Source organism: Pteropus medius, unplaced genomic scaffold (assembly GCF_902729225.1).
Source record: "Pteropus medius unplaced genomic scaffold, Ma_sr-lr_union100, whole genome shotgun sequence".
Classification (NCBI taxonomy): domain Eukaryota; kingdom Metazoa; phylum Chordata; class Mammalia; order Chiroptera; family Pteropodidae; genus Pteropus; species Pteropus medius.
The window spans coordinates 8,374,882-8,401,308 of NW_024352783.1; the positions used below are offsets into that span (position 1 = coordinate 8,374,882).

The window sequence follows — 26,427 nt, forward strand, 5'->3', positions numbered from 1 at the left end:
TTTATGGACCCAGAGTAACTAATAAAACAATAAAAATTTTGCTAGAACATCTAGAGAATCAGGTGAACAACCTAGGATCGGAGAGCCCTCTCCTCATCCAAACTAAAACAGAAAAGTTCTATTTGGCTATACAAATACTTTTGTATAGCAAAAGGTACCATAAATAAAGTCCACAGACAAATGATAAATTGAGGAAAATAACAATATCTCAGATGGCTATAATGCTAAGAACTCTTAAACATTGACAAGGAAAACAGAATGGAAGAAGCAAGTCAAGAACAGCAGCTTCCAGGACACAAATGCAAATTGTCAGTGCATGTGTGAAAATGTTCCAGCTCACTGAGATTCCGGAAATCAAGATTAAAAAACATTCAGAAACTCTGTGCACCCGTCGGGCTGATTGAACCTATAACCGGCTCTGACAGCCCTGTGAAAGAGACTACTCTAAAAAATTAATCGCATTTATACATGTTTATGGAATTATATCCGTGCGTTATTGTGCAGAAATAAAACGGATTCTTGCCATTTTTGGTGTAAAGAGTATATTTCATGTATGATTGGGATGCGCGCCATACGTTTTCTGTGATTCGGGGTGCGGCTTCCCAAACCGGGAGGCGCCAGAGTGCGGGAGCCGAGGCACTGAGGCGGCGTGCCCAGGCGCGCCCCTTGCGTGCCTAGCCGCTCCCCTTCCTGGAGATGGAGCACCTGCGGGCTGTGCCGTGGGCGGGGGCTCTGCGGCTGGCTCCCGGCTTGCTGCCAGGCTGCTGCTGCATTAGCTCACCATGACTTGCACTTCGCTGCTGTCCTTATGGGCTCCCTCGCCTATGTCATCTGGTCACCGGGCTGCCCTTTGTCCTGACTCAGGCCCTGGCTTTCTGGGTACTTCCTAGGAGCCTGCACGGTGGGAAGATCCGAGGATCAGGTTGAGAGTACGAGACCGCTGCAGTATCCTTGGGAGAGGGTTTCCTCTGCCTCCCACTGACTTCCACAGCTGCAAACCTCCAGCTTCGACCCAAAGCTCTGCGACCAGAGTCAGAGAGAGGAAGAGACCCTATGAGTCCTTTCATGCATTCTCCCAGAAGGTGCAGCTGCAGCTGGGGAAGGCTCAGGGCTCTCTGCTCACTGCATTCCCTTCTAAAGAGAGTCTCTGTAAATAGTAGTTGACTGACTGATTTAAAAAAAAAAAAAAGTGTTATCTCGAGGCTCACTGGTGGACATTTAAGAGTTGTTGAACAAGACCCTGCCTGCCTACTGACTGCAAGGGTTGGAGAGGACCCAGGCTGGGGGACCTAGGTCAGAGATGATGTGCAGTTGGCTGAAGCTAAGTCCAGCTCTCCCCACCCATCCCTCATCATCCTCACCCTAGCCAAGCCCTGGCATTTAGCTCTGTAGGTTAGCAAGCCCCACGATTGGTGCCTCATCCAGAAGTCCATATGTAAAGGACCCTCACCCAGCTGGAGGTTACTACAGCTGGATCTCAGTGGGGAGGTGACATCTGTGGATGCAAAGAGGAGGGCATCCACCAGGCAATGCGAAGAGCAGACTGCAGAGGGGAACCATTGCAGGTATTAGAGCCAAGGCTGTGTGTATGGATAACAAGGAAGAAAGAAGAAATGCAGCCCACCTAGAAATTAAATGGTCTATACTGTGGTGGCCAGAGGCAAAACTATATTGATATATATTAAACTAGGAAAACAAGTATGTTTGGAGAATAAAAGCACTGCTTAACCCAAGAACATTTACTCCTATGGGCTTTTGTTTGTTTTATTTTATTCTATTTTTTTGATGGTCTATTTTGTGGTCATTTAACTTGATGATCCATTTTGTGGTCATATTTGCATGTGGTGTGGGATAAGCATCCACCTTCATTCTTTTGCATGTGGATATTCTGTCGTCCCAGCACCGTTTGTTGGAAAGACTATTCTTTCCTCATTGAATTATCTTGGCATCCTTGTGAAAAATCAATTGGCCATAAATGTAAGGGTTTATTTCTGGAGTCTCAGTTCTATTCCACGGATCTATATATCTATCTCTATGTCAGCATCACAGTCTTGATTACTGTAGCTCTAGTGTAAGTTTTGAAATTGAGCCCTCCAGCTTTATTCTTCTTTTCAAGATGGTTTTGGCTAGTCTGGGTCCCTTGAATTTACATATGAATTTTAAGATCAGTTTTACTATTCCTGAAAAAAAAAAGCCAGCTGGAGTTGTAATGGGAATTGTACTGAATCTATAAATCAGTTTGAGGAATGTTATCATCTTAACAATATTATGTCTTCCAACTCATGAATAAAGGATCTCTTTTTGTTTACTTAGATCTTCTTTAATTTTTCAACAATGTATTACAGTTTTCAGTGTACAAGTCTTGCACTTTTTTCTTCAATTTTTGTTAAATTTATATTTACATTTATTTCTTCTTTTGATGCTATTGTAAATGGAATCATTTCTTCTGATCAGCATCTCTCCTTACTGCTTTTCACAGCAGTTCCTCTCCCTCATATTTCCTCTTTCTATCCACAGTATCTAATCTGCCCAGGCCTGAGGAATCAGATCCTCAGGTTGGTTAGATCCATCTGTGTAATGAAACTGAGTACATTGGAAGGAAGACTGAAGGGGCCCCATTCTGAGAAACAGGCATGGACTATGTTGCTTCCTGTTGGGTCCCATCTTAGGGAGACAAGATGGATTTGGCGACTGAGCCTGTACTTTGGTGTCTATCAAGTGTGGGTTCAAGTCCTGGTTCTGCCACCTATAAACTGTGAAGGCCTGGACCAAATTTCTCATGAGCCTCTGTTCTTCCTTCTATAAAATGCAGGTAATAACATCTTCCTTGTAGGATTATGATCAAAGGTACCATACCTTCAGTCATAGCACACGGTAAATGCTCAGTAAGTGCTGGCCATGATGATCACAAGCATCCCCAGAACTGACATAACACTTGCCATTATCTGGTAACTCTTGTTAGACAGTAAAAACATTTTATTTGCTCCTCAGAACAATTTATTATAAAGTCCTAGCTCCTTGGCCATTTGAAAAATGTAAACTGAATTCTGTGACACATACTATTATAAAATCTTATGTTCACATCATTATCATGAATCTACCCAGCTTTATTTAATTACAAAATATAATTCTGTAAATATATATTGAACTAAGTTCCCAGACCCAATTCAACATAGGGGGAGGTGGTGCCCTCACATCAAAAAACAATTTTCAGACACCAGCAGCATGTCCAAGAATTCACCTTGATTCTGACATTATCTACCTAGAGATAGCATCAGATCCCACAGGTTAAGGGTTTAGTTCTATAAGACTATCCCCACTTTTCACCTACACACACTTTAGATGCCAGATGCAAACCCAGGCTCTTAACTGTGCTTCTGACTAGCCGATTATATGACCCCCTCCAAATCAGAATATCAGTTGCAAATCCAGGTTGTTACCTATACTTCTGACTGACTGGCTAAAAATCATAGGCTCCCCTAACCCCCTCTTCAGGTTTGATTAATTTGCTTGAACAGCTCACAAAACTCAGGGAAACATGTTACTTACTGGATCACTAGTTTATTGTAAAAGGATATAACTCAAGAACAGCCAGATGGAAGAGATGCCTAGGGAAGGGGCGCAGGGCTTCCATGCCTGCCCAGGGCGCCACTCTCCCCACATCTCCATGTGTTCCCAACCAGGAAGGTCTCTGGAAAAGAAAGCCAAAGAGCGGTCCTCCTGGAGTTTTATGGAGGCTTTATTATATTGTCATAATTGACTAAGTCATTGGCCATTGGTGACTGAACTCAGCCTCCAACCCCTCTCCCCTCCCCAGAGATCAGGCAATGGGGCTGAAAGTTCCAACTCTCTAATCACATGATTCTCCTTGCAACCAGCCCCCATCCTTGGTTGGGGTCCAAAAGTCACCTCATTGACATGACAAGAGACACCTTATCACTCTCAATATTTAGGAAATTCCAAATGTTTGGGGAGCTTTGAGCTAGGAACTGTGGATGAAAACCAATTATGTTATAAATCACAATATCACAATATATTTACAAATTTATAACATGTAGCAGATGTTAAAGAGTAAATAGCTTGATTTTTATACAGCAGTTTATTGAAGAAATAAACACAGATCAAACAGAACTCCTCTCAGTGAACTGTTATCAGTAACTGCTTAAATCAGTGTTTCTCAAACTTCACCTGGAGGCATCAGAACCACCTGGAGGACTTGCTACAACACCAATTGCTGGACCTCATCCTAGAGTTTTTGATTTAGTAGAATCTGCATCTCTAACAGGTTTCCAGGTGATGCCGATATTATTAATCTGGGGACCACATTTTGAGAACCACTGACCTAGTCTTGTACTTTTTAAATAGGTGAGGTTAAAGCCTGGGGTCATCAGATAGGTTCTGGTGAGTTGGCATTTGTCTTGATCGCTTCACTACGGTTTAGAATCTGGTCCTCACAGACTTGCAGGCCCAGTAGTTTGCCTGCATCAGCGGGACGAGAGCTGGATCTATTGTCTGGGGCAGGGTAGATGTTACCTGAGCTCATAGAGATAAACCAAGAGGCCAATGCAGTGTACTCACAAATGAGTCAGCCTAATGGCAGGTTCTGCCCATGTGGATAACGTACAGGGTGGCCAAATCTTATCAGAAATGACAATTTTTCAATTGACAATAATGAGAATAACTGCTGAGTCCACAGTACCAGAGCACCCTCTCCCTGTTTGCAAATGACTGGAGAGGCCAGAGTATGGGAAGGTAGCTTTGTGGGCGTGGTGTGGGAACCAGGGCATGCTATCAATTTGCACAAGCCTTGGTGGCCTAACCTGCAGTGGGATGGGGCCCCTTGCCAGGCCGAGCCTGCTTAGCCAGGAGTCTGCTCTCCAGACCTGAGCTGGGAGGCACTCTGCCAATGCTAACTTCTGAGATGCTCCTTGTTCCGGCCCACAGCCCCTTCTGGTCAAATGGTCTTCCTCCAAACAAGTGCTTAATTTCCACTTATTAGGGTCACCTGCCAGGCCTGCACCTGGAGAGAGTTCCATTTTAGCTGGAGTTGTGGGTGTTTCTGAATGTTCCACCACATGCACACAGTGGAGTCTCTGTCCTTCCACAAGAGGAGTTGTGCGTGAGTTTATGTGTTCAACTTGCAGTTTCAAGTTTCTGAAGGGCACCTCAGGATCTTGTCATACACAGGCTTTATTTCAAAATTCTGATTCCAAACAGCTTTCCTACCTCACCTCAAAGGACACCTCCCATACTTGGATAGGCAGTCTCAGCCAGGTGGGGTAGTTTGCTATCCTGCCCATGACCTCAGCTGCATGTCAGATCCTCTTGTGGCTCCCAGGCTATCCAGCCCTGGTCGCTTCAGCTTAGAAACAAGGTCGGGGCTGTATTCTCCACAGTCTGGACACTGTTTCTGCGTGTCCTGTGTGTCCAGGCCTCTCTCCCTCTTCCCACTCTCTTAACAGAAAGGAGAGACATAATCCCAGACTAACTGCTTAAGTTTTTCCCTTCTGCTCTTAGAAAGAAAGTGGTTTTCCCCTCCTGACATCTATTTCTAACCTAAGCGTTCCTTGAAATTTAAGCAGAGTAACTTTTCAGCCAAATTTTTGATTTATTTAAATTTTTTTTGTTGTTAGTTTTAGGTGAATTTGCTGAATCTTCTTGCCAAATGATTGATAATTTCTCTCGGTCTTGGCTTAGACTCTGTCCAGCCCCGCAAGCAGGATGATTTGGTGCACTGGCCTGTTTCCATTATCTTCTGAGGCCTCCTCTATGTCAGGCACTGTGCCAAGTACTGGGGATATGTGTATTGAACAATAGTTGAGATCACTGGCTTCATGGAAATTCCAGTCTGCAGGGGGACAAGGAGCGAAGAAAAATAATCAACAAATAGTTACACAAACAAATATATGATTGCAATTTGTGACAGGTTCCTCGAAGTAAGAACAGTATTATTTGGGGTCGGCATGTCAGAGAAGCTGAGATATGACCAGGAATAAGAGTTACCATGGTGCAGAGTAGATGAGGAAGAGTTCCAGGGAAAGGATAGCATGTGCAAAGGCCCTGAGGTAGAAAATCACCTGGCCTATTCAAGGAATGCCAGTGAACTGGAATGTAGTGAAAATGTTGGGAAGTGGTACAAAATGAGGGTGATGAGGCAGCCAGGAGTCAGACTATGCAGGATATCAAAGACCATGGGAGTTTTTTTCTTAAGAGCAGTAGGAAGCTAATGAAGGATGTTAATGGGAGAGAGACAGGCTCAGGCGTTCATTGCTCAAAGGTCCCTCTGGCAGCTTTTTGGAGAAGATATCACGGAGAGGTGAGCATGTATTCAGAGAGAGGAGACAGGCAGCAATGACAATAGCCTTGGAGAGAGAGGTGACGACCAGGGTTGGGATGAAGCATTGGAGGCGAAATATTAGGGCTTGCAAAGATTAAAATCTGGAAAGCATGTATCTGAAACACTTTCTATGACAACTCAAACTATGCCAGAACTGAAACTTAACCAAAATAATAACAATAAAAAAATTTAAAAATCTAAAGATTTTGTTCTCCATAGATTTAAACAAGTTTCAAGGCTCCTTGCTCCATACTTGCAGGCCTTAAAAGCTGCTACTTGTAACAATAGCAACAACACAAACATTTATACAAAGCTGTCTGTATGCCAGGTACTGGTTTAATCAGTTTACATAGTCATCGTTGCCTTTGTTTGTTTTTTCCAGTTGCTTCCATGGTTCTCCTCAGGGAGGTCAACTTTATGCTGAAAGATGAAGGAGGAAATGGGATGGATGAAGGTGCCTTAGAAGCAGTGAAAACTGCAGAGGAATCTCATGGAAGGGGCAGTGGGGGTGGGCCCAAGAACCAAGAAGAGAGAGGTTCCGGGGGCTCATCTCTCAGCTTCTTTTTTTAATACCATTTTCCAGATGAGGAAGCTGAGGCCCAGAGAAATTAAATAACTTATCTAAGGACATGCAGCTGGTCATGTTCAGTGTTCAGCAGTTGGGTGAAGATTTCCACTGAACTGAAGAAGGAGCTGAACATCAGACTTGGGCAGGGTCGGGGCCAGAGATGTAGGGAACCTAGCAAGCGGCTGAGAGACTCATCTCTCCAGGGAGCTACTGTCATAATGAGTCAGCTCCTTTGGCCTTGGGCCTTCCACCCTATCCTCTATTCAAGATGTTGCTGGCAACTTCGTGGGGGCCCACACTCACCCTGGCTAGTCTGCCCCAGAGCACCTTGTTGGACCACCACATTGAATCTGAAGAAAAGAGGAAAGGTCATTTCCAAAGATAATCAGGTGCCACCACCAGAAAAGCCAGGGAGAGGGCAGTGGTTTCCAGGTTGACACAAGAGATCTGGTCTATCTACCTGCTCCTCCCCACCTCAGAGGATGCCCCACCTTCCTCCTACCACCTACCCCAGGCACCAGATCCTGCCAGTGTTGCCTTCTGCTATTCTGGTATGTTTCTCACTCTGTTAGTCTAGATTGGGGTCTTGTAATTTCTTATCTCCTTTACTAGAAGCTACAGCTTTCAGTCTGAACCTTATTAAGACTGTGCCCTATTAAGAGGGCTTCCCTAAAAACGAAGATCTCGAACATAGTTCTCTATGATAAGCTCCTTCATACTCCCTCACCCCCACAGCCTGGCCCAACCTACAGGCCTCAAGGAGCCCCCTGCTACCGAGAGCCTCATCTAGCCCCTCACCTCCTGCTAGTAGCAGTGTATATGTTACACCTATTATTAACGGTAGTGGACACACGACTTTGTTTCCGGCCTCTGTGCTTTTGCTTTTGCCATTCCAAGTCCTCCTGCTCTTCCTTGTCTAAATTCCTCTCATTCAGCTCAGGCACTGTTTCCCTCCCATGGGACACTTCATCCGAGTTCTTGTAGCATCGTGTGCCTATTCCAATTGCTACAGTTTTCATATTGTTTTAAAATTTTTGGTTTACTCTATCATTCAACAAATACTTATTGAACACTTACTATGTGCCAGACACTGTGCTAGGTGCTAAAGGATTATAGCAGGGAAAAATCAAATTCTAGATGGGTAAGGGGTGACAGGTAGCAAACAAAATAAGTAGACAAATAGTACATTAGAGGGTGATAAATGCTCTGGAGGAAGAGGACACAGAGTGATGTTGAGGAGTTGGTGCTATTTTATACAATATTTGAGCAGAGCCATGTGGGTGGATAGAGAGGGGAGGGGAAGAACATATCCTTAGGATCTCGTAGACCTTTATGGGGAATCTTTGTTTCCTTCCTAGTGAAATGGGAAGCAAGGACACCCAAATGCTGGATGGAGAACAGCCTGCAGGTAGGTGAGGAGGAGGCCAAGAGTCCATGGCAGCAAGGAGGTATGCATTGTGACTGGCTGTGTTTTTCCACATTTCCCTCCATCCCCACTGCATGGCACAGAGTGGATGGGCAGCAAACATCTGTTAAATAATGGGGAAAGGGGCTTCCAGATTCCTTCCTTCCCAAGCACATCTGGTTTTCTGGATGACCCCACAGAAGGGGCAGTTATTATTGGTTTCTGGCCCTCTTCTCTGCTATTCAACAAGATAGCAGATCCATGTGTGGAGAAAGTCCCCTGGCTTACAGCTATCCAGGGTTGGAGATTCTGCCTCGATGAGGCCCTGGCACCAGTGCACATGGCAGAGAGGGGGGCGGGATGAGAATGTGCCTCTGCTGTGGTGCATATTCAGGGAGCTGTGTGCACACTTATCATAACTTGTACCTCACCTACTGCTGATCTTATGTAACCGGAAAAATTGGTAGAACAGCATCTGGCAATTGCACTTTGGAAGAGGGCTAGGCCAGGTTGAATCAATCAGCAGCCCCTACGCCCAAGGCAAACAGATGCATGAGCTCCTTTTGAAGACTGGATGTGAGCCCTACCCATGCCTTCAAAGACACATTCTTGCATTTTAGAATGGAACAAAATCAGACAACCCAAGGCCTAATCCGCCAAACTGGGGCTCAAAGGGAACAGAGGCCCTGATTATGCTACACCCCACATTTGAATATTGTTTTGGTCTTGTTATATAACCTTCCTAGGCAGGGATGCCAGGGCTGAGGGGTGAAGAGGAGGGTCATTAAATATGTCTCCTCTAGGCTGATGTTTATTCCAGGAGCTCCAGCCACTGGGAGAGGCTGTGTCAAAGGTACTCCTCCTTTCTTTCTTTCTTCCTTTCTTTCTTCTTTCTTTTTTTCCTAGGTGGGAACATCTAGGTGAAACTTGCACTAGGAGTAAGGTCCATCTTTGTGGCTGGTCTTACCCACCCCTCTCCCCCGGGAGGGTCCAAAGCCCACCTCTGGCAGCTCTGCCATGCCCCAGAACTGGGAGGTAGAGAACCTGGAAATCCAAGGAGCAGTGGGCCAAGGGGATGATGGGTGAGAATCCCTAATTCACTCCCCTGGAAGGCAGCAGAGCCCAGTAGTTAAAAGCATGAGAGGAAGATAGAGATAGAAATGTGTTCAAATCCTGACTTTGTCACTTGTTAACTGTGAGAAAAAGACATGGCCTCACTTTCCTCCTCTACAAAATGCCCTCATAATGGTTTCTTCTTGCGGAGTTTTTTTGAGGATCAAAGGGGATGATGAAGGGGCAGCCGATCACCAGGACACCCAGGGCCAAAGCTGGCACAGGTGAGGCAGACAGGATACAAGGAGGCAGGAAGGTGGACTCCATTGGCTCCCATTGGGGTGCTAGGTACGACGTTAGATGATTTCTGGCTCCATTAATCTTTGTAGTAACTGTGAGGCTGCACTATTATAAATGCTGCCATGGAAGAGGCCCAGGGAAGCTCCTTCTCAGGGACCATGCATTTCTGAATGCTGGAGCTGGGGTGCCGGCCCACCCTGTCTCACTCACACCAGGCTCTTCCACCCTGAGATGCCTGACTTGGTGACCCATGGCCAGAGTCTGCTGTCCTGATTTGACCACACAAGGCTAGGGAGGACCTTCCTGCAGGGCTGTGTGGCTGGGGTCATGGTCAGCGGGCCAAAGGGTCCCAGTGAGAGGGCTCCCTTCAGCCTCCTGTCAGACCTAGGGAGGGGTCCGTGGCACCTCCAAGATGAGGGCACCCTGGGTGCCAGCAGGGACCTCATCTCTGTGCAGAAAACCTCAGGTGGGGGTCAGCACCATGGAGAGGAGAGGCAGTGGAAGGAATCAGAAACAACTTGCTGGAATTCAAATGGTATACACACACACACACACACACACACACACACACACACATACACACACAGGCTATTTCTATTTTTCAAAAAAATTATATATACCATAGATAATAATATATACCGTATATTATTCATCCCATATATATATAACATTTAGTATATATACCATATATACTTATATTTATATACATATATAATATATAATATGTACCATATATTATATATGTGGCAGATATACATATATTGTACATGATATATATAATTTTTTTATAAAGTGGAAATAGCCTTATTGTGTTTTTTTTTCCTTTTCTTCTGATGTTAGAAGTTATGCAGTGTCTGAAAGTGGGTAGAATACCTTTGGGCAGACAGCAAGGAATCGCTGAAGGAGAAGGAAGAAGGGAGACTTACTTTTCTCTGCGCCCCCTTTTTTGTATCTTTTACATATTCTACCATGAGCATGATTACCTATTACAGATTATCTTTATTCAAAAAATTAACAAATATTTTAAAAAGATGCAAGCTCATTGCGCAAAAGTCAAACACTACAGAAGATCAAAACAAAGATCACTGCTAATTCACCATACGTGGGGGCTGCTAGTCTGGTCTTTTCTTGCATGTGCACACACACACACATCCACACCCAGTGTACCTATTTTCTGTAACCTGTTTTTTCCTTATCCCTCATGAGGAGGGACACATCTGGCACAGAGAAAATGCCCTTATAAAGATGCTGCCACACTTGCTCTGTCTCTCTCCTAAATATGGCATAATCAGCCATCACATAGGTGCAGCATAGTTCATTTAAATTGTCTTCTGCTGATAGAGACTTAGGATATTTCCAGTATCTCTCTGTTATAAACAAACCTGATGAACTTTCTTATTTATGAGTGTTTAGAAATGTTGCAATTTTTATAAGCTTCTTAATGTGGATCTATAATGTCAAGAAATATTTTTTAAAGGCTTTTTTTGCTAAACGGCTCCCAGGAAGAGCTATCCCAATCAGCGAGTATGGTTTCTTGCACCCATAGCAGGAATCTCCTCTCCACTTCCATGTGAAAATCTGAAACTTTGCAAGACCTTTGCTGGCATTCGCTCTGTGTCCCACAGGTGTTACAGACACACATTGGTTTAGAGATCAAGTCTGGTTCAGTCTGCCAAGCAACCAGAGCTTTTGGGAACAATTGCTTAGACAGCGGTGGTGCAGATATTTTAACACTGGGTTTTCTTTGATCAGCTTGAGTGTGGAATCGCAACCTGTGCCACCCAATCTAATCTAGAAAGTGGCAGGGCTGCGTGTGCAGATCTCTTGGAGTGTTTGTCTGGGAGTGTCACCAGCTTTGCAAACAGGTAGAGGCAGGAGTGGGAAGTAAAAGGCTCCAGGACAGGCCTGCCACAGCGCACTGCTAAGAGCTCACCATGGGCAATTATACTTAGAATTGCGTGTCACTGCTTCTTGGCCCTAACTGCAAATGTGTTTGTCTCTGCTCAGGGGGGCAGAAGGCCAGAAGGGTCCAGACATCTGAGGTAGGGAACTGAGAAGGCAAAAGAATGCCATTTTCCCAGCGTCCCTGGGGAGATCCTCCTCTTTCTATACAATTAATGGGTTGGAGGAGCAGTGAGCGTGCTGCCCTGGGACCCCCAGGTTTCAGAGACAGGGTGGGAGCCAGGGTGCAGCCCGTCCTCCTACCCTGCTCCAAGGTGCTGCCTCTCCCCAGGCACCATGAGTAAAATCAGCGAAGTCGTGCAGCGGGCCAGAGCCTCCTTCAACTCGGGCAGAACTCGCCCCTTGCAGTTCCGGATCCAGCAGCTGGAGGGACTGCGGCGCATGATGAAGGAGCGGGAAAAGGACATCGCGGAGGCTCTGATGGCCGACCTCCACAAGGTGCTCCCCCCGCCCCCATCTCCACACACACACATCCCAAAGGGCAGCACCGCCCTCCCAGCAAGGAGCCACGGCTACCTTGGGACAGCGGGACTTTCGGGCGCCAGAGCGCGGAGGGCAAGGATGGGACAGGAATAGGAACAGTCACTGCTTGCCTGTAGGACATCTGCTGTGCGTCTGGAGCTCGGCGCGCAGCTCTTTACATGAAACCACACTTAGTCCTCAAAACCCTCTGCGAGTGTCAGGACCCTTTTATAGAGGAAAGTGCGGCTGAAACCATCAGACGCTGAGGTGGGGCCCACCTCCCGCTACCTCCTCAGGATTAGGAGCCCCAGGTCCCCGTGTTCCAGCGTAGGAACCGCAGCTTCTTTTCTCTCATCTGTCTGCCATTCTCTCCTGGCTTCCTTTCCTTTTCTATCCATCTTGGAGCAGGAGGCTACCCGTTTAAACCATCTCCTTCCTGCATGACATCCCCAACTTCTGGTCTTCTCATTCCTCCAGCCCTCAGCTTCACCCAGGGCCACCTGGTTCTGTACACGGGAACAGCACAGCTTAGCACCCCAAAGCACACCTGTTCTGCATGGCATCTTCCTTCCCTCCCACCCCACCCCCACCTCCCACATCCATCCTTTACCCTGAGCAAAATCAGACACCTTCAAATTCTTAAACCCTTCACCTTGCTGCCTCCGAGATATTGGGGGCCTGCTATGACCTTGGAGAAGGGCAGAGGGCCCTTTGCTGTTGTGTTTTAAAAATCTTTCAAGGTTTCTCATCTTAAAACAAACAAAACAAAAAAATAGACTAGAGAACCCACTCTGTTGACTTAACAACTCTGTTTTGCTCTTCACAGCCAAAGTTCAGGGAAGAGCTTTGTGTATTAAGTATAGTATGTTATGCTGTCTGCAGCTCCTCTCTCCCCGCCCTTGCACACTGCTGCCTCCCCACCACTCCAGGAGGATCTCAGCACCCACTCCCTCCTTCCCCTGGCTGAATTTCTCCTGAATTTTCTCCTAACTCTCTCTGGCTGCCTCTTTCCTTTATCCACTTCTTGAAGGTGGTCTTCTTAGGGCTCTGTCTTGGGTTCAAGTGTCATTTTAATCTATAAGTATTCCCAGACACTCACTGGCTCGGTTCCCCTCGGATCACTAATGACGCTCAAATCACTGGCCAGACCTGCCATCCCTTCAGGTACCTTCAACGGGACATATGCAAACCTGCCTGGACCCCCAGTACTGGCAGAAAAGGGCCCTTGCAGACCCACCACTCTCATGGCTGCTCTCCAGCTCTGTGCCTCGTGTCCCTTTTCTGGCCCAGCCCCCTGGGAGCCCATGTGGAATGTGTCTCATCACCCTGGCAGCTGAGCAAGCCCAGCTCTGTTCAACATGCCCACTCATCAGCCCTAGAAGGTACAGATCATGCTCCCATTTTGCAGATTGGGAGACTGAGGTTAGGAAAGGGTAGGCAGGTCGTTTCGGGTCACAAAGCTAAGGAGCAGTAAGCCAAGACCCACATATAGCCAGCCCTGGTGACTTCCTGTTCAGCGCTCTGGGGCCAGTGAGCTCACAGGAGCCGTCTCACCATAGAACGAATGGAATGCATACCATGAGGAGATGGTGTATAGCCTGGAGGAGATCGAGTACGTGATCAAGAAGCTCCCTGAGTGGGTTGCGGATGAGCCCATGGAGAAGACTGCCCACACCCAGCAGGATGAATGCTACATCCACTCGGAGCCCCTGGGTGTGGTCCTCATCATAGGCTCCTGGAACTACCCCTTCAGCATCACCGTTCAGCCCATGGTCGGCGCCATTGCTGCAGGTACCATGGGCCCCTTTCTGGGGGAGGCTCACCATCCTCCGCTGTGGAGTAGAGCCAGGGGCTCAGGCCTTCGAGAAGATGGGTCCTGGTGTCAGGTAGTGGTTTGATGAGTCTGTCTTTCACAGGAGATTGCAGGGACCAAACTATTTAGCCAGGCTTTCTGCCTGAGGCCCAGGCAGGCTCACATGTCCATATAGTACCCCTGCCTGTCCGTGTGTATGGGGCTAGGCAGCTCTCAGATAAGATGGATTAGGGTTTTCTTACCAGTTGGCCCGCTCTGCTCAGGTGCAGAGCATTTCTCTCCCCTTCTTCCTTCTCCCACATCTCATCAATTGCATGGGGCAGATGGTGCAGTTCCTGTGGTGTGTGCCTGTAACTCTTTTACTCACTCCTCGGAGGACATAGAAGGTGGAGAGGGTCTCCAGGCTTGGTCACTGGGAGGGCAGAGCATTGAGGTAGGGCCACTCTGACTCCATGTGCTCTACAGGGAATGCAGTGGTCATCAAGCCCTCAGAGCTGAGCAGGAACACGTCGAGCCTGCTGGCCACCATCATCCCTCAGTACCTGGACAAGGTGAAGTGCTCTCCAGGGTATAAGGAGAACTGTGTTGGGGCCAGGTCTTTGAGGTTGAGAGACAGAGACTTCTTGCAGCAAGGGTCCCTGGTACAGGTAGGGGTGAGGATAGCCGTCCTCTCCCATTGGGGTGAACAGAGCCCCTGAGCCAGGACAGGGGGTCTACTTGGAAGTGGCTTCCTTGGGCAGGGTGAGGAGGGGCTGTGGTCTTTTCTGAGCTTCGCCTCTCTCCTCACACAAAAGGATCTGTACCCGGTGATCGAAGGGGGAATCCCGGAGACTACGGAGGTGCTCAAGGACAGATTCGACCACATCCTGTACACCGGGAGCACCAATGTTGGGAAGATTATTATGACAGCTGCAGCCAAGCACCTGACCCCTGTCACACTGGAACTGGGGGGAAAGAGCCCTTGTTATGTGGACAAGGATTGTGATCTGGACATTGCCTGCAGGTGAGCAGGCTTGGTGCCTATCTGAGCTGGAGTGGCCATTCTGGCTGCCTTCTAACTCAAGCAGACTGTAGTTCCACTCTGAGTAACACAGACATTGTCCCTGCCCCCATTGTGCCTGCAGTCCTGGGCAGGAGCTTTGGGGAGGGAGGGCAAAGGGAGGGGAATACCACATTCACAGAAGGGGTGAGGTCAGTCCAGGAAGACTTCCTGCAGAAGAGCGGTCAAACCAGAGCTCTGTCCAACTTCCATATCCCACATGCATGGCCTTCCGGAGTGTGGGACCCTCAGCAGCAGTGACACCTGGCTGTGCAGGACTCGAGAGCATGAACGGAGGGGCACAAAGTCCGCCCCTGAAATCTCTCACCAGTCACTGGTGAGGTTAAGATGTGCGGTACCACAGGCCCCTGTGAACATGGTCAGGGACACAGGTCTGCTCAGTCCAGAATCTGAAAGCCAGTGGGCTGCTTAGGGAGCTCTCCTGCTGGAAAGCTCATAGCTCCTGTCTTCTGCCCACCAGAGAGCTGTCCTCCTGCACTCAGCCCCTTGAGCCTTGATCCTGAGCTAATGGAATAACCTCCTGCCTAGAAGAATACAGTCTAATCTGGTATTTTCACAGACGCATTGCCTGGGGGAAATTCATGAACTGCGGCCAGACCTGCATTGCTCCTGACTACATCCTCTGTGATCCCTCCATCCAGAACCAAATTGTAGAGAAGCTCAAAAGGTCCCTGAAAGTGAGTGTTGGCCCACGGGAATGAGTGAGAGGCTACAAGGTAGAGAGGTGGGTGTAGACTTTAGAAAATACTGGATTTTTTTTTCTGATCATAAAAGTAATCTATGCTCACTGTAGATAATTTGGAAAAGATCAAAAAGTATAAAGAAGGAAAAAATGCTCCACCCAGAATCCCACCACCCAAAGAGTCACTACTAACTTGTTGGTATGTTTTCCTTTCTGTGAGCACACACACAAGGAATGTCATGTGATGTCCAGACAGCTTTGCAAATATTTCTTTCAGACAGTGCTGTCTCACAGTACTTTATATGTCATGAAAATTGTGGAGCACCCCAGATGTTGTGGCAGGCCAGTAGTTCTTGGTGTTGCTGTGCCATCCTCCACTGCACTGGCCCGATGGTGCCTGTGTGCTCTCCCAGGCCGGGGTCACTAGCAACCTTGTAGCCTTTGGTCGTGTCCTTACCTGAAGCCTGTCACCTCTTTTCCACAGGAGTTCTATGGGGACGATGCCAAAAAGTCTCGTGATTATGGAAGAATCATTAACTCCCAGCACTTCCAGAGGGTGATGGGCCTCATGGAGGGCCAGAGGGTCGCCTATGGTGGCACCGGGGACATGGCCACCCTATACATAGGTGCGTGCACTCATCCTTTGGAAGAGCACCACCTACCAGGGCTGCTAGGGTTCCTGAAAATTGGCAGCTAGCGGGCACAGATATTTGAAGTGCAGACAACTCCATGGAGGGAATAAATTGCTTTCGCCAGTGGGCCTGGGATTGGCTCTGGGTCTCTTGGTGGGCAGGGGCTTGGCACAGTTCCTGGGAAGCCCCATCTCAGCCCAGAAGCCCCTCTCCCCACAAGGCCCAGAGAGCAGCTTCATCTCCTCCCAACCCCTGCAGCATCAGCAGGGGATTCAGATAGAGGCCACAAGAGCTGCTGGTGTGTGTAGGCTGGAGGCTGGCCCCAGTGCTTAGGCTTGAGGGTCACTGAATGGGCCCCACGTAGCTTCCAATTTGCCAGGAGACCAAAGAACTCCATCAAGGAGGCCTCGTATGTGGGGTGCAGAGACCCCAGGCTCCCTCTCATACAAGTTAGTCCTTTGTTCTCCCCAAGGTTTTCCAGGATGGAGCCTGGGTGGGTGGGAGGCCTTGCCCTTCTCTAAGCCTTGGCAGCCTCATTTGTAAAGGAATTGAAGGAGGAACCCTGGACTCACTGCATGAGTGAGTGTCTCAGCACCAGCTGACTCTGGCTTGTTTCCTTCTTCAGCCCCCACCATCCTCACGGATGTGGACCCCCAGTCCCGGGTGATGCAGGAGGAGATCTTTGGGCCCATAATGCCCATCGTCTGTGTGCGCAGCCTGGAGGAGGCCATCCAATTCATCAACCAGCGCGAGAAGCCCCTGGCTCTCTATGTGTTCTCCCAAAACGACAAGGTGGTCCTGGGGTGCCCTTCTGCCAGGGTCCTGGGGCTCCCAGGCACAGCACTCATGCAAACAGGATCCAAGGGTCCATAGACTTTGTTTCAAATCCCAGCTTCCCTATTTACTGCTGTGTGACCTTGGACAAGTTACTTAAACTTTCTGAGCCCCTTTCTTCTCAGCTCTGAAATCAGGACAGTAACATCCACCCAGAACATTGAATGAGATGATCATCAACGTAGTGCCCTGCATTCAGTCATGGGAACTGTTGCTGTTTTATTTCCCTACCCAATACTTGATACGTGGGTAGAATGGGAGACACCAACAGGGCCTCAAGGGTGCAGACGGCAGCTGGGGCGCTGCCTCCACCAGCTCATAACCTTGAGGTTCCAGGACACACACAGAGAGGGGCTTGGGATGTTTTGAGGTAGGATACTGAAGCCCGGGAATGGGGGCTATTGCAGGTGATTAAGAAGATGATTGCAGAGACATCGAGTGGTGGAGTGACGGCCAACGACGTCATTGTCCATATCTCCGTGCACTCTCTGCCCTTCGGGGGTGTGGGTGAGTCTGGGGTAGAGCTCACTGTCTACCTGCTCCCTGCAGGTGTTCAGAAAGGGCCGGAGCAGCCCTGGGCCTCAGACTCCCACTAACTTCTCTTGTGTGGGCCTCTGGCCTCTGCCAGCATATCCATCAGCCACACTTAACCTTGAGACTCTAAAGGGCCCTAAAGGTCATCTGGTGCCCTGGGCCTGTTTCACAGAGGCCCTGAAAGAGGCAATATCAGCTGGACAACCATCTAATGGCATAGCTGGGATTAAATTTGTCTTGGGCACTCTCTCTGTTGTCTCCAGTGTGGACACTGAGGTAGGGAGAGGTGCTCCAGGGATCAGCTACCCCTGGGAGGATTAGTTGTATGCAGGGTCTGGGCATTGCGGGGCTTCCTGGGCCTGAGTGACTCCTCCCTACAGGGCACAGCGGCATGGGATGCTACCACGGCAAGCACAGCTTCGAGACCTTCTCCCACCGCCGCTCCTGCCTAGTGAGGTCTCTGCTGAAGGAGGAGCCCCTCAAAGGCAGATACCCCGCAAACCTGGCAAAGGTGAGAGGTGGGGGAGAGGGGGGTGGGGACTGTCAGGAAGACCAGACTGCTAGGAGCTTCTGGGCCTACACAGGATGAGGGCCTCACTGCCCACTGTATCTTCCTCACAGATGACCCGTCACTGAAGCCACTGTATGCACCTGGCCTCCCTGTGCTGTGCCCTCCAGCCCCTCAGAGAATTGCTCCTGGAGCACCCCCTCTTGCTCCTCTGTGGATCAGTGCATGCCCCCAAGCCCATTCTGACCCGAGCCCTCACCTCCCCAAGTCCTCGCCACCTGGCTCGACATGTAAGACCAATAAAGTTTTCCAAGTGAATGAATGAGTGTGTACTCATGCTTCTTTTGCAGCCCTACACCCACCCATCCTCTCTAGTCCATTCCATCCCCCTACCTTGTTATCATCCTGAAAGCAGTGAAGGGCTCCTCAAGGCCTCATATTATCCCTGGGGCCTCACAGCAGGAGGCACTGGTGTCAAGGAGGAGGCATTTGTCTTCCATCTAGACATTGGAACTTCAGCTCCATTTCCACTGTCTCTAGCAGTGGGGTGACCAAGGAGGCTGAGCCTTGATGACTTAGAAACTAAGGGCCAATGTGCTCCTCTCAAATTAGATTTGGTGTCTAGGGCAGGGGTCCCTAAATGAGACCACAAAGTAGTCTCACGAAACCTCACAGGTGATTTCAGAGTGCTGCTCCTGGAGACAGAAGAACAGGAAGCCAGGTTAGCCTCAGGATCCATAGTGCCCGACAGCTCTTTGTCAGGCAGCAACCAGGTCCAGGGGTCTGGCCTTAGGGACCTGATGAACTTGGAAGGGATCTAGTGAGGACAGTCTGAAGCAGGGCTTTAGTCAGAGCAGAAGTCAAAAATCAGCCCAGTCTGGCTAGCAGATAAGTGGGGGTGGGTGGGGAGAGGCCTGCCGAAGCTGGCCTGCTTGCTAGGTCCCTAAGCAGGTACTCCCTCCCAGCAGCTGGTGTGACAGCTACGGCTGGCCAATCTTTGGAATGAGTGTGATGGTGCTCACAGGAGATTTTACTGTGAAGCACAGCCAACACACAAGGTGTGCCAGGCCCTGCCTTGGGGCCCTCACCCCCAGCTGCCTGTCCCTCCTATGACTGTACCAAGTGTCCTTGTTTCTAGCAAAGGCCTCCATTTGGCCAGGACCCCTGACTCTTCCAACCTTGCCTGCTCCTAACCTTCACACTTGTAATTACCCTCTCTTTCCTCTTTCCGATTTTATGAAACAGTCCCCATTCTGTGCTAGATCATTCCTAGTCTCTAGTATCTAGTATTTTTTTGTTTCCGATTTTATGAAACAGTCCCCATTCTGTGCTAGATCATTCCTAGTCTCTAGTATCTCACATCTTATTTAATACACCCCCCAAAACAAAAACAAATACAACCCAAGAAGCCTTTAAGCTGTGACCTGTGCTGCATCCACTCTAGTGAGGGGAAGGGGTAGAGGCTGGGCAGAGAGTGAACAGTTTTAGATCACTTAAATGTTTACCTTTGGCATCTGTTACTTATTTTGCAGATATCCAAATAAATGAATAATAACAAAGCCAAAGTCTTCTCAACTCCACTGTCCCTTCAGTTGCTGCCTCATTTCTCTTCTCTCTTTTCCAGCAAAAGACTCATATGGAAAGTTATTGCTCTCGGACTGTACTTCCTCACTTCTACTCATCTCTACCCATCCACGTGAGCCTTTATCACCTCTACTCTGCTAAAACCAGTCTTTTAAATAAAATTTTTAAATATTTGTATTTTTTCAGTTATAGGTGACATATAATATTATATTAGTTTCAGGTGTGCAGAACAGTGATTAGACATTTTATAACTTATAGAGTGATCACCTGGGTAAATCCAGTACCCATCTGACACCATACGCAGCCATTGCAATACTACTGACTATATTCCTCATGCTATACTCTACATACGTCTCCGTGACTATTTTGAAACTACCGATTTGTAGTTCCTAGTCTCCATACCTTCCGCTAGCCCACCCCCAATCCGACAACCATCAATATACTCTCTGTATCTATGAATTTATTTCTGTTGTTTGTTTATCCTGTTCTCTAGATTCCACATATGACATTTGTCTTTCTCTGTCTGACTTACTACACTCAGCATAATACCCTCTAGGTCCATCCATGTTGTCGCAGATGGCAAGATTGCTTCTTTTTTATGGCCGAGTAATATTCACAATGGAATACACGCACTAATGTCGAATCACTGTTCTGCACACCTGAAACTAATATAACACACACATCACCTCTCCTTTATCCATTCATCCATTGATGGATGCCCAGGATGTTTCCATATCTTGGCTACTGTAAATAATGCTGCAATGAACATATGGATTCACATGTTCTTTCAAAGTAATGTTTTGGGTTTCCTCACATAAATACACAGAAGTGGAATAACTGAGTCCTTCTTTGTCTCTTGTGATAGCTTTATTTTAAGTCTGTTTTGTCTTGTATAAGTATTGCTACCCCAGCATTTTTTTTTGTTTCCGATTTTATGAAACATCTTTTTTCATCCTTTTACTTTCAGACTGTGACCTTAAATCTGAAATGAGTCTCTTGTAGGCAGCATATATAAGGTGATTGTTTTCTTATTCATTCAGCCATACTATCTTTTGATTAAAGCATTTAATCCATTTACATTTAAAGTAATTGGTGCTAGATATGTAGTTATTGTCATTTTATTATATATTTTTATCATTTATTTATTTATTTATTTATTTATTTATTTATTTATTTATTTATTTATTTATTTATTTATTATGGTGACATTGGTTAACGAAATCCAGTAAGTTTCAATTGTACACTTTAACAGTAAGGCATATATGTATTTATACGGTGTGTTCACCTCCCATAGTTAGATTTCTTTCAGTCACCACATATTTGGTCCCATTTACCCTCACCTACTCTCTCCCCTCCCCGCTCTCCCCATCCTCTGGTAACCACTAGTCTATTGTCCATGTCCATGACTTTCTGTTTGTTTGACCTGTTCATTTGTTGCTTTTAGGTTTCTATCCCACATATAAGTGATATCATGTGATTTTCAACTTTTTCTATCTGGTTTATTTTGCTTAGCATAATTATCTCAAGGTCCATCCATGCTATTGCAAATGGCAGTATTCCATTTCTTCTTATGGCTGAGTAATATTCCATTGTATATATGTGCCACAGCTTCTTTAGCCAATCATCTATCATAGGACACTTTGATTGCTTCCATGTCCTGGCCACTGTGAATAATGCTGCTATGAACATCGGTGTGCAAATATCTTTTTGGATATGGGTTTTCAAGTCTTTGGGGATAAATACCCAATAGAGGGATTGCTGGATCATAGGGTAGATCAAGTCTTAGTTTTTCTGAGGACCCTCCATACTGTTTTCCATAGTGGCTGTACCAATTTGCAGTCCCACTAGCAGTCTATGAGGGTTCCTTTTTCTCTGCATCCTCTCCAACATTTGTTATTACTTGTCCTGTTGATTATAGCTATTCTAATAGGTGTGAGATGGTATCTCATTGTGGTTTTGATTGGCATTTCCCTAATAGCTAGTGATGTTGAGCATCTTTTCATATGTTTGTTGGCCATTTGTATGTTCTCTAGAAAGAAGTGTCTGTTCAGGTCCTCTGCCCATTTTTTGATTGGATCATTTGTTTTTGTTGTTGTTGTTACTGAGTTGTATGGGTTCTTTGTATATTTTGGATATTAGGCCTTTATCTGAGGTGTTACTTGCACATATCTTTCTCCATTTGGATAGTTGTCTCTTTACCTTATTGACGGTTTCTTTTGCTGAGCAGAAGCTTTTTAGTCTGATATAGTCCCATTCATTTATTTTTGCTTTTACTTCCCTTGCCTTTGAGGTCAAATTCATAAAATCCTCTTTAAGTCCAAGGTTCTTGAGTTTAGTTCCTATGTTTCCTTCTATGCATTTTATTGATTCTGGTCTTATAGTCAGGTCCTTAATCCATTTTGAGTTAATTTTGGTGTGTGGTGATAGACAACAGTCTAGTTTCATTCTTTTGCAGGTGGCATTCCAGATTTCCCAGCACCATTTATTGAAGAGGCTGTCCTCTCCACTGTATGTTTTTGGCTCTTTTGTCGAAAATTATTTGCCCATATAAACATGGGTTTACTTCTGGACTGTTGATTCTGTTCCACTGGTCCCTGTGTCTGTTTTTCTGCCAATACCATGCTGTTTTAATTATTGTCTCTTTGTAGTATAATTTGAAGTCAGGCAGAGTGATGCCTCCAGCCTCATTCTTTTTTCTCAGGATGGCTTTGGCAATTTGTGGTCTTTTGTGCTTCCATGCGAATCTGATGATTTTTTGTTCTATTTCTTTAAAAAATGCCGATGGGATTTTGATGGGGATTGCATTAAATCTGTATAATGCTTTAGGTAGTATGATCAATTTAACTATGTTGATTCTTCCAATCCAAGAACACAGAGTATCTCCATTCCTTTGTATCTTCTTTTAATAGGGTCTTGTAGTTTTCATTACATAGGTCCTTCATATGTTTCATTAGATTTATTCCTAGGTATTTTATTCTTTTTGTTGCAATTGCAAAAGGAATTACTTTTTCCTCTTCTTTATCTGACACTTAATTATTACAGTATAGAAATGCTATGGATTTTTGAACTTTGATTTTATATCCAGAAACTTTACTGTATTTGCTTATTGTTTCTAGCAATGTTCTTGTGGAGTCTTTAGGGTTTTCTATATAGAGAATCATGTCATCCACAAATAGTGACTGTTTGACTTCTTTGTTTCTTATTTAGATGCCTTTTATATCTTTCTCTTGCCTGACTGCACTTTCTAGGACTTCCAATGTTATATTGAATAACAGTGGTGATAGTGGACAGCTTTGTCTTGTCCCTGATCTTAGAGGGAAGGTTTTTAGTTTTTCACCACTAGATATAATGTTGGCTGAGGGTTTGTCATATATGGCCTTTATTGTGTTAAGGTACTTTCTTTCTACACCAAATTTGTTAAGTGTCTCGATCATAAATGGATGCTGTATCTTGTTAAAGGCTTTTTCTGCATCTATTGATATGATCATATGATTCTTATGTTTTAATTTGTTTATGTGGTATATCACATTAATCGATTTGCATATGTTGAACCATCCCTGTGCCTCTGGGATGAAGCCACTTGATTGTAGTGTATAATCTTTTTAATATGTTGCTGTCTTCGGTTCACTAGTATCTTATTTAGGATTTTTGCATCTGTGTTCATGAGAGATATCGGTTTATAGTTTTCTACTTTTGTATTATCTTTACCAGGTTTTGATATTAGGGTAATATTGGCCTCATAAAATGAGTTGAGAAGTACTGCCTCCTCTTCGATTTTTTGGAAGAGTTTGGAGAATAGGTATTAAATCTTCTTTGAATGTTAGATAGAGTTCACTGATGAAGCCATCTGGTATTGGACTTTTCCTTTTTGGTAGGTTTTTGATGACTGTTTCAATTTCAATGCGGTTGATCAGTCTATTTAGATTTTCCAGTTCTTCTCAATTTAGTCTAGGAAGGTTGTATTTTTCTAAGTACTGGTCCATTTCTCCTAGGTTATTAAATTTGGTGTTCTATACTTTTTCATACTATTCTTGTATGATCCTTTGTATTTCTGTGGTGTCTGTCATAATTTCCCCTTTTTCATTCCTGATTTTGTTTATTTGTGTCCTTTCTCTTTTTTCTTTAGTGAGTTTAGTCAGGGGTTTGTCAATTTTATTAACCTTCTCAAAGAACCAGCTCTTTGCTGCATTTATTTTTTTCTATTGTTTTTTGTTGTTGTTGTTGTTTTTAATTTCATTTTATTCTGGTCTCATTTTGATTATTTCTTTCCTTCTGCTCACTTTAGGCTTCATTTGCTCTTCCTTTTCTAGACTTTTAAGATGAAGCGTTAGGTTGTTTATTTGGGCTTCTTCTTATTTTTTGAGATAGGCCTGTAATGATATGAACTTTCCTCTTATGACCGATTTTGCTGTGTCCCGAAAATTTTGATATGTTGTACTATCATTATCATTTATCATTTGTTTCTACGTATCTCTTGATCTCTCTTTTTATGTCTTCTATGACCCAGTTATTCTTCAGTAGTATGTTGTTTAATCTCCATGTATTTGTGGTTTCTCCCGCTTTCTTTGTACAATAGATGTGTAGCTTCAAAGCTACACATAATTAGAGAATATGGTTGGTATGATTTCAGCCCTCTTACATTTATTGAGGCTATCTCTGTGTCCTGCTTTTCTCTGAGTGCCATTGGCTTGAAATATCATTTTCCACCCTTTCACTTTGAGTCTTTATTTGTCTTTGGAGCTGATATGTGTCTCCTAGAAGCAGCATATAGTTGGGTTTTGTTTTTTGATCCATTCTGCAACTCTGTGGCTTTTTATTGGTGAGTTCAGTCCATTTACATTTAGGGTGATTATTGAACTATGAGGTCTTCTTACGGCCATTTTCTCTTTTGTTTTCTGGTAGCTCAGTGTTTCCATTGTGTTCTTGTCCTTGTGTTTCTGTTTTCTTTATTTTGGTTGGGTTTTGTGGGCTTTCCCTCTGGTTCTTCTTGTTTTATGTTATATACTTCAGTTCTGAATTTTCGGTGTGTGATTACCATTACAAATGTAAAGAATAGTTATATATATATATATATATATATATATATATATATATATATATATATATATACATACACACACACACACACACACACACACACACACACACACACACACACACACACACATATACACACACATACATACAGTCGCCTATTTTCTGTGTGTGCCTTATCTCCATACCCCTTTTGAATTTGGATCTTTGAATCCTCCCTTTTTCAGTCATTTTTATCTCAATTTGTCCCTATGTATGCTGAACATTCATTACTACCTCACTATAGCAATTCTCTTCTTATTATTTAAGCTTATAATGGCCTGTTCTTAGTAAGGGTTGCACTCCTCTGCTACTATTTGCCTGTAGTCACTTTACTCCTAATTATGTTTGTTTTTTTCCTGTCATTTTGTTTTAGATGACCTGACCTTTTTCAGTATTTCCCGTAGTGCAGGCCTCATAGTGGAGAATTCCTTCAATTTTTGTATGTCTAGAAAGGTCTTAATTTCTCCTTTATATCTAAAGGAGAGCTTAACTGTATACATTATTCTTGGCTGGTAGTTCCTTTTACTTAATAGTTTAAATATTTGATTCCATTCCTTTCTGGCTTGTAAGGTCTGTGCTGACAGGTCTGAGGATAATCTAATAGGTTTTCCTTTATAAGTTACCATTTTCTTCCCCCTGGCTGCCCTGAGAATTCTGTCTTTGTCACTGATTTTTGACAATTTTAATACAATATGTCTTTGTGAAGGCCTTTTTGGGTTGAGATAATTGGTGTTCTGTTGACTTCTTGAATTCCAAGCTCCAGCTCATTTCTTAGATTTGGGAAATTCTCATCAACTATTTGTCTAAAATGCTTTCTATTCCATGCTCCTTTTCCTCCCCATCAAGAATACCCATTATTCTTATATTTACTCTCCTGATGATATCAGCTAGTTCTTGTATTTCTCTTCATTATTTTTCATTTTTCAGTTCTCTCTTTTTCCTTCTGATTTATTTCTTGCTTTCTGTCTTCGATATCACTGATTCTTTCCACCATTTGGTTGACTCTATTTCCCAAGTTTGCTATTTCATTTTTCAACTCTTGCAGTGTGTTCTTTATCTCCAGAAATTCTGTTCGGTTCTTTTTGAGGGATTCAATCTCCTTGCTAAAGAACTCATTCTGCTCATCTAGTTGATTTTTCAATTCCTGAAATTGTTGATATGACTCGTTTTGAAACTCACTGAGTTTTTTCAGAAGTATCATCCTGAATTCTCTGTCATTTAAGTCGCATATTTTTTATGTCTGTAAGCTTATTTTCTGGAGATTTTTCTCTTTTTTCTTCTGAGGTACCTTGTCATTTTGGTTGTTCATGGTGTTTTATGGACTATTTCTCTGCCTTGGCATTAATGGAAGTGTATTTTGCTTTTTTTTTTTTTTTTTCCCCAGAAAGAAGATTTATTATATAAAGGTCTCTCTTGTTGCAAAGAAGGCGCTTTTCTTTTGGTTTCCAGTAGGTGGCGTCTAAGCCTCTTGGATTCCTGCTTTATATAAAGCCTTAATAATGCCTTTTTTTAATTTTAATTTTTAAATTTTATTTATTCATTTATTTTTATATATAATGCCTATAGCACCTGGTATTCCTAGGTGGTCTCCCATCCAAGTACTAACCAGCCTGACCC

General features: G+C 45.0%; 1 protein-coding gene across 2 annotated transcripts in view; it reads left to right on the top strand.

The window, feature by feature from the left end:
• Positions 1–18,480, top strand: part of ALDH3A1 (aldehyde dehydrogenase 3 family member A1) — a 33,646-nt gene extending 15,166 nt beyond the window's left edge. Inside the window, exons 2-12 of one of the 2 annotated variants that reach the window (XM_039847491.1) lie at positions 8,264–8,313; positions 11,897–12,063; positions 13,647–13,878; positions 14,366–14,451; positions 14,695–14,903; positions 15,520–15,637; positions 16,127–16,268; positions 16,900–17,066; positions 17,516–17,615; positions 18,023–18,153; positions 18,264–18,480. In XM_039847491.1, the coding sequence (XP_039703425.1) occupies positions 8,268–8,313; positions 11,897–12,063; positions 13,647–13,878; positions 14,366–14,451; positions 14,695–14,903; positions 15,520–15,637; positions 16,127–16,268; positions 16,900–17,066; positions 17,516–17,615; positions 18,023–18,153; positions 18,264–18,278 (1,413 nt within the window). In that variant the 5' untranslated portion in view covers positions 8,264–8,267 and the 3' untranslated portion in view covers positions 18,279–18,480. Of the gene's footprint in view, positions 1–8,263; positions 8,314–9,095; positions 9,164–11,896; positions 12,064–13,646; positions 13,879–14,365; positions 14,452–14,694; positions 14,904–15,519; positions 15,638–16,126; positions 16,269–16,899; positions 17,067–17,515; positions 17,616–18,022; positions 18,154–18,263 lie in introns of those variants that run through there. The other variant, XM_039847492.1, reaches the window with a different exon arrangement.
• Positions 18,481–26,427: the final 7,947 nt, after the last annotated feature.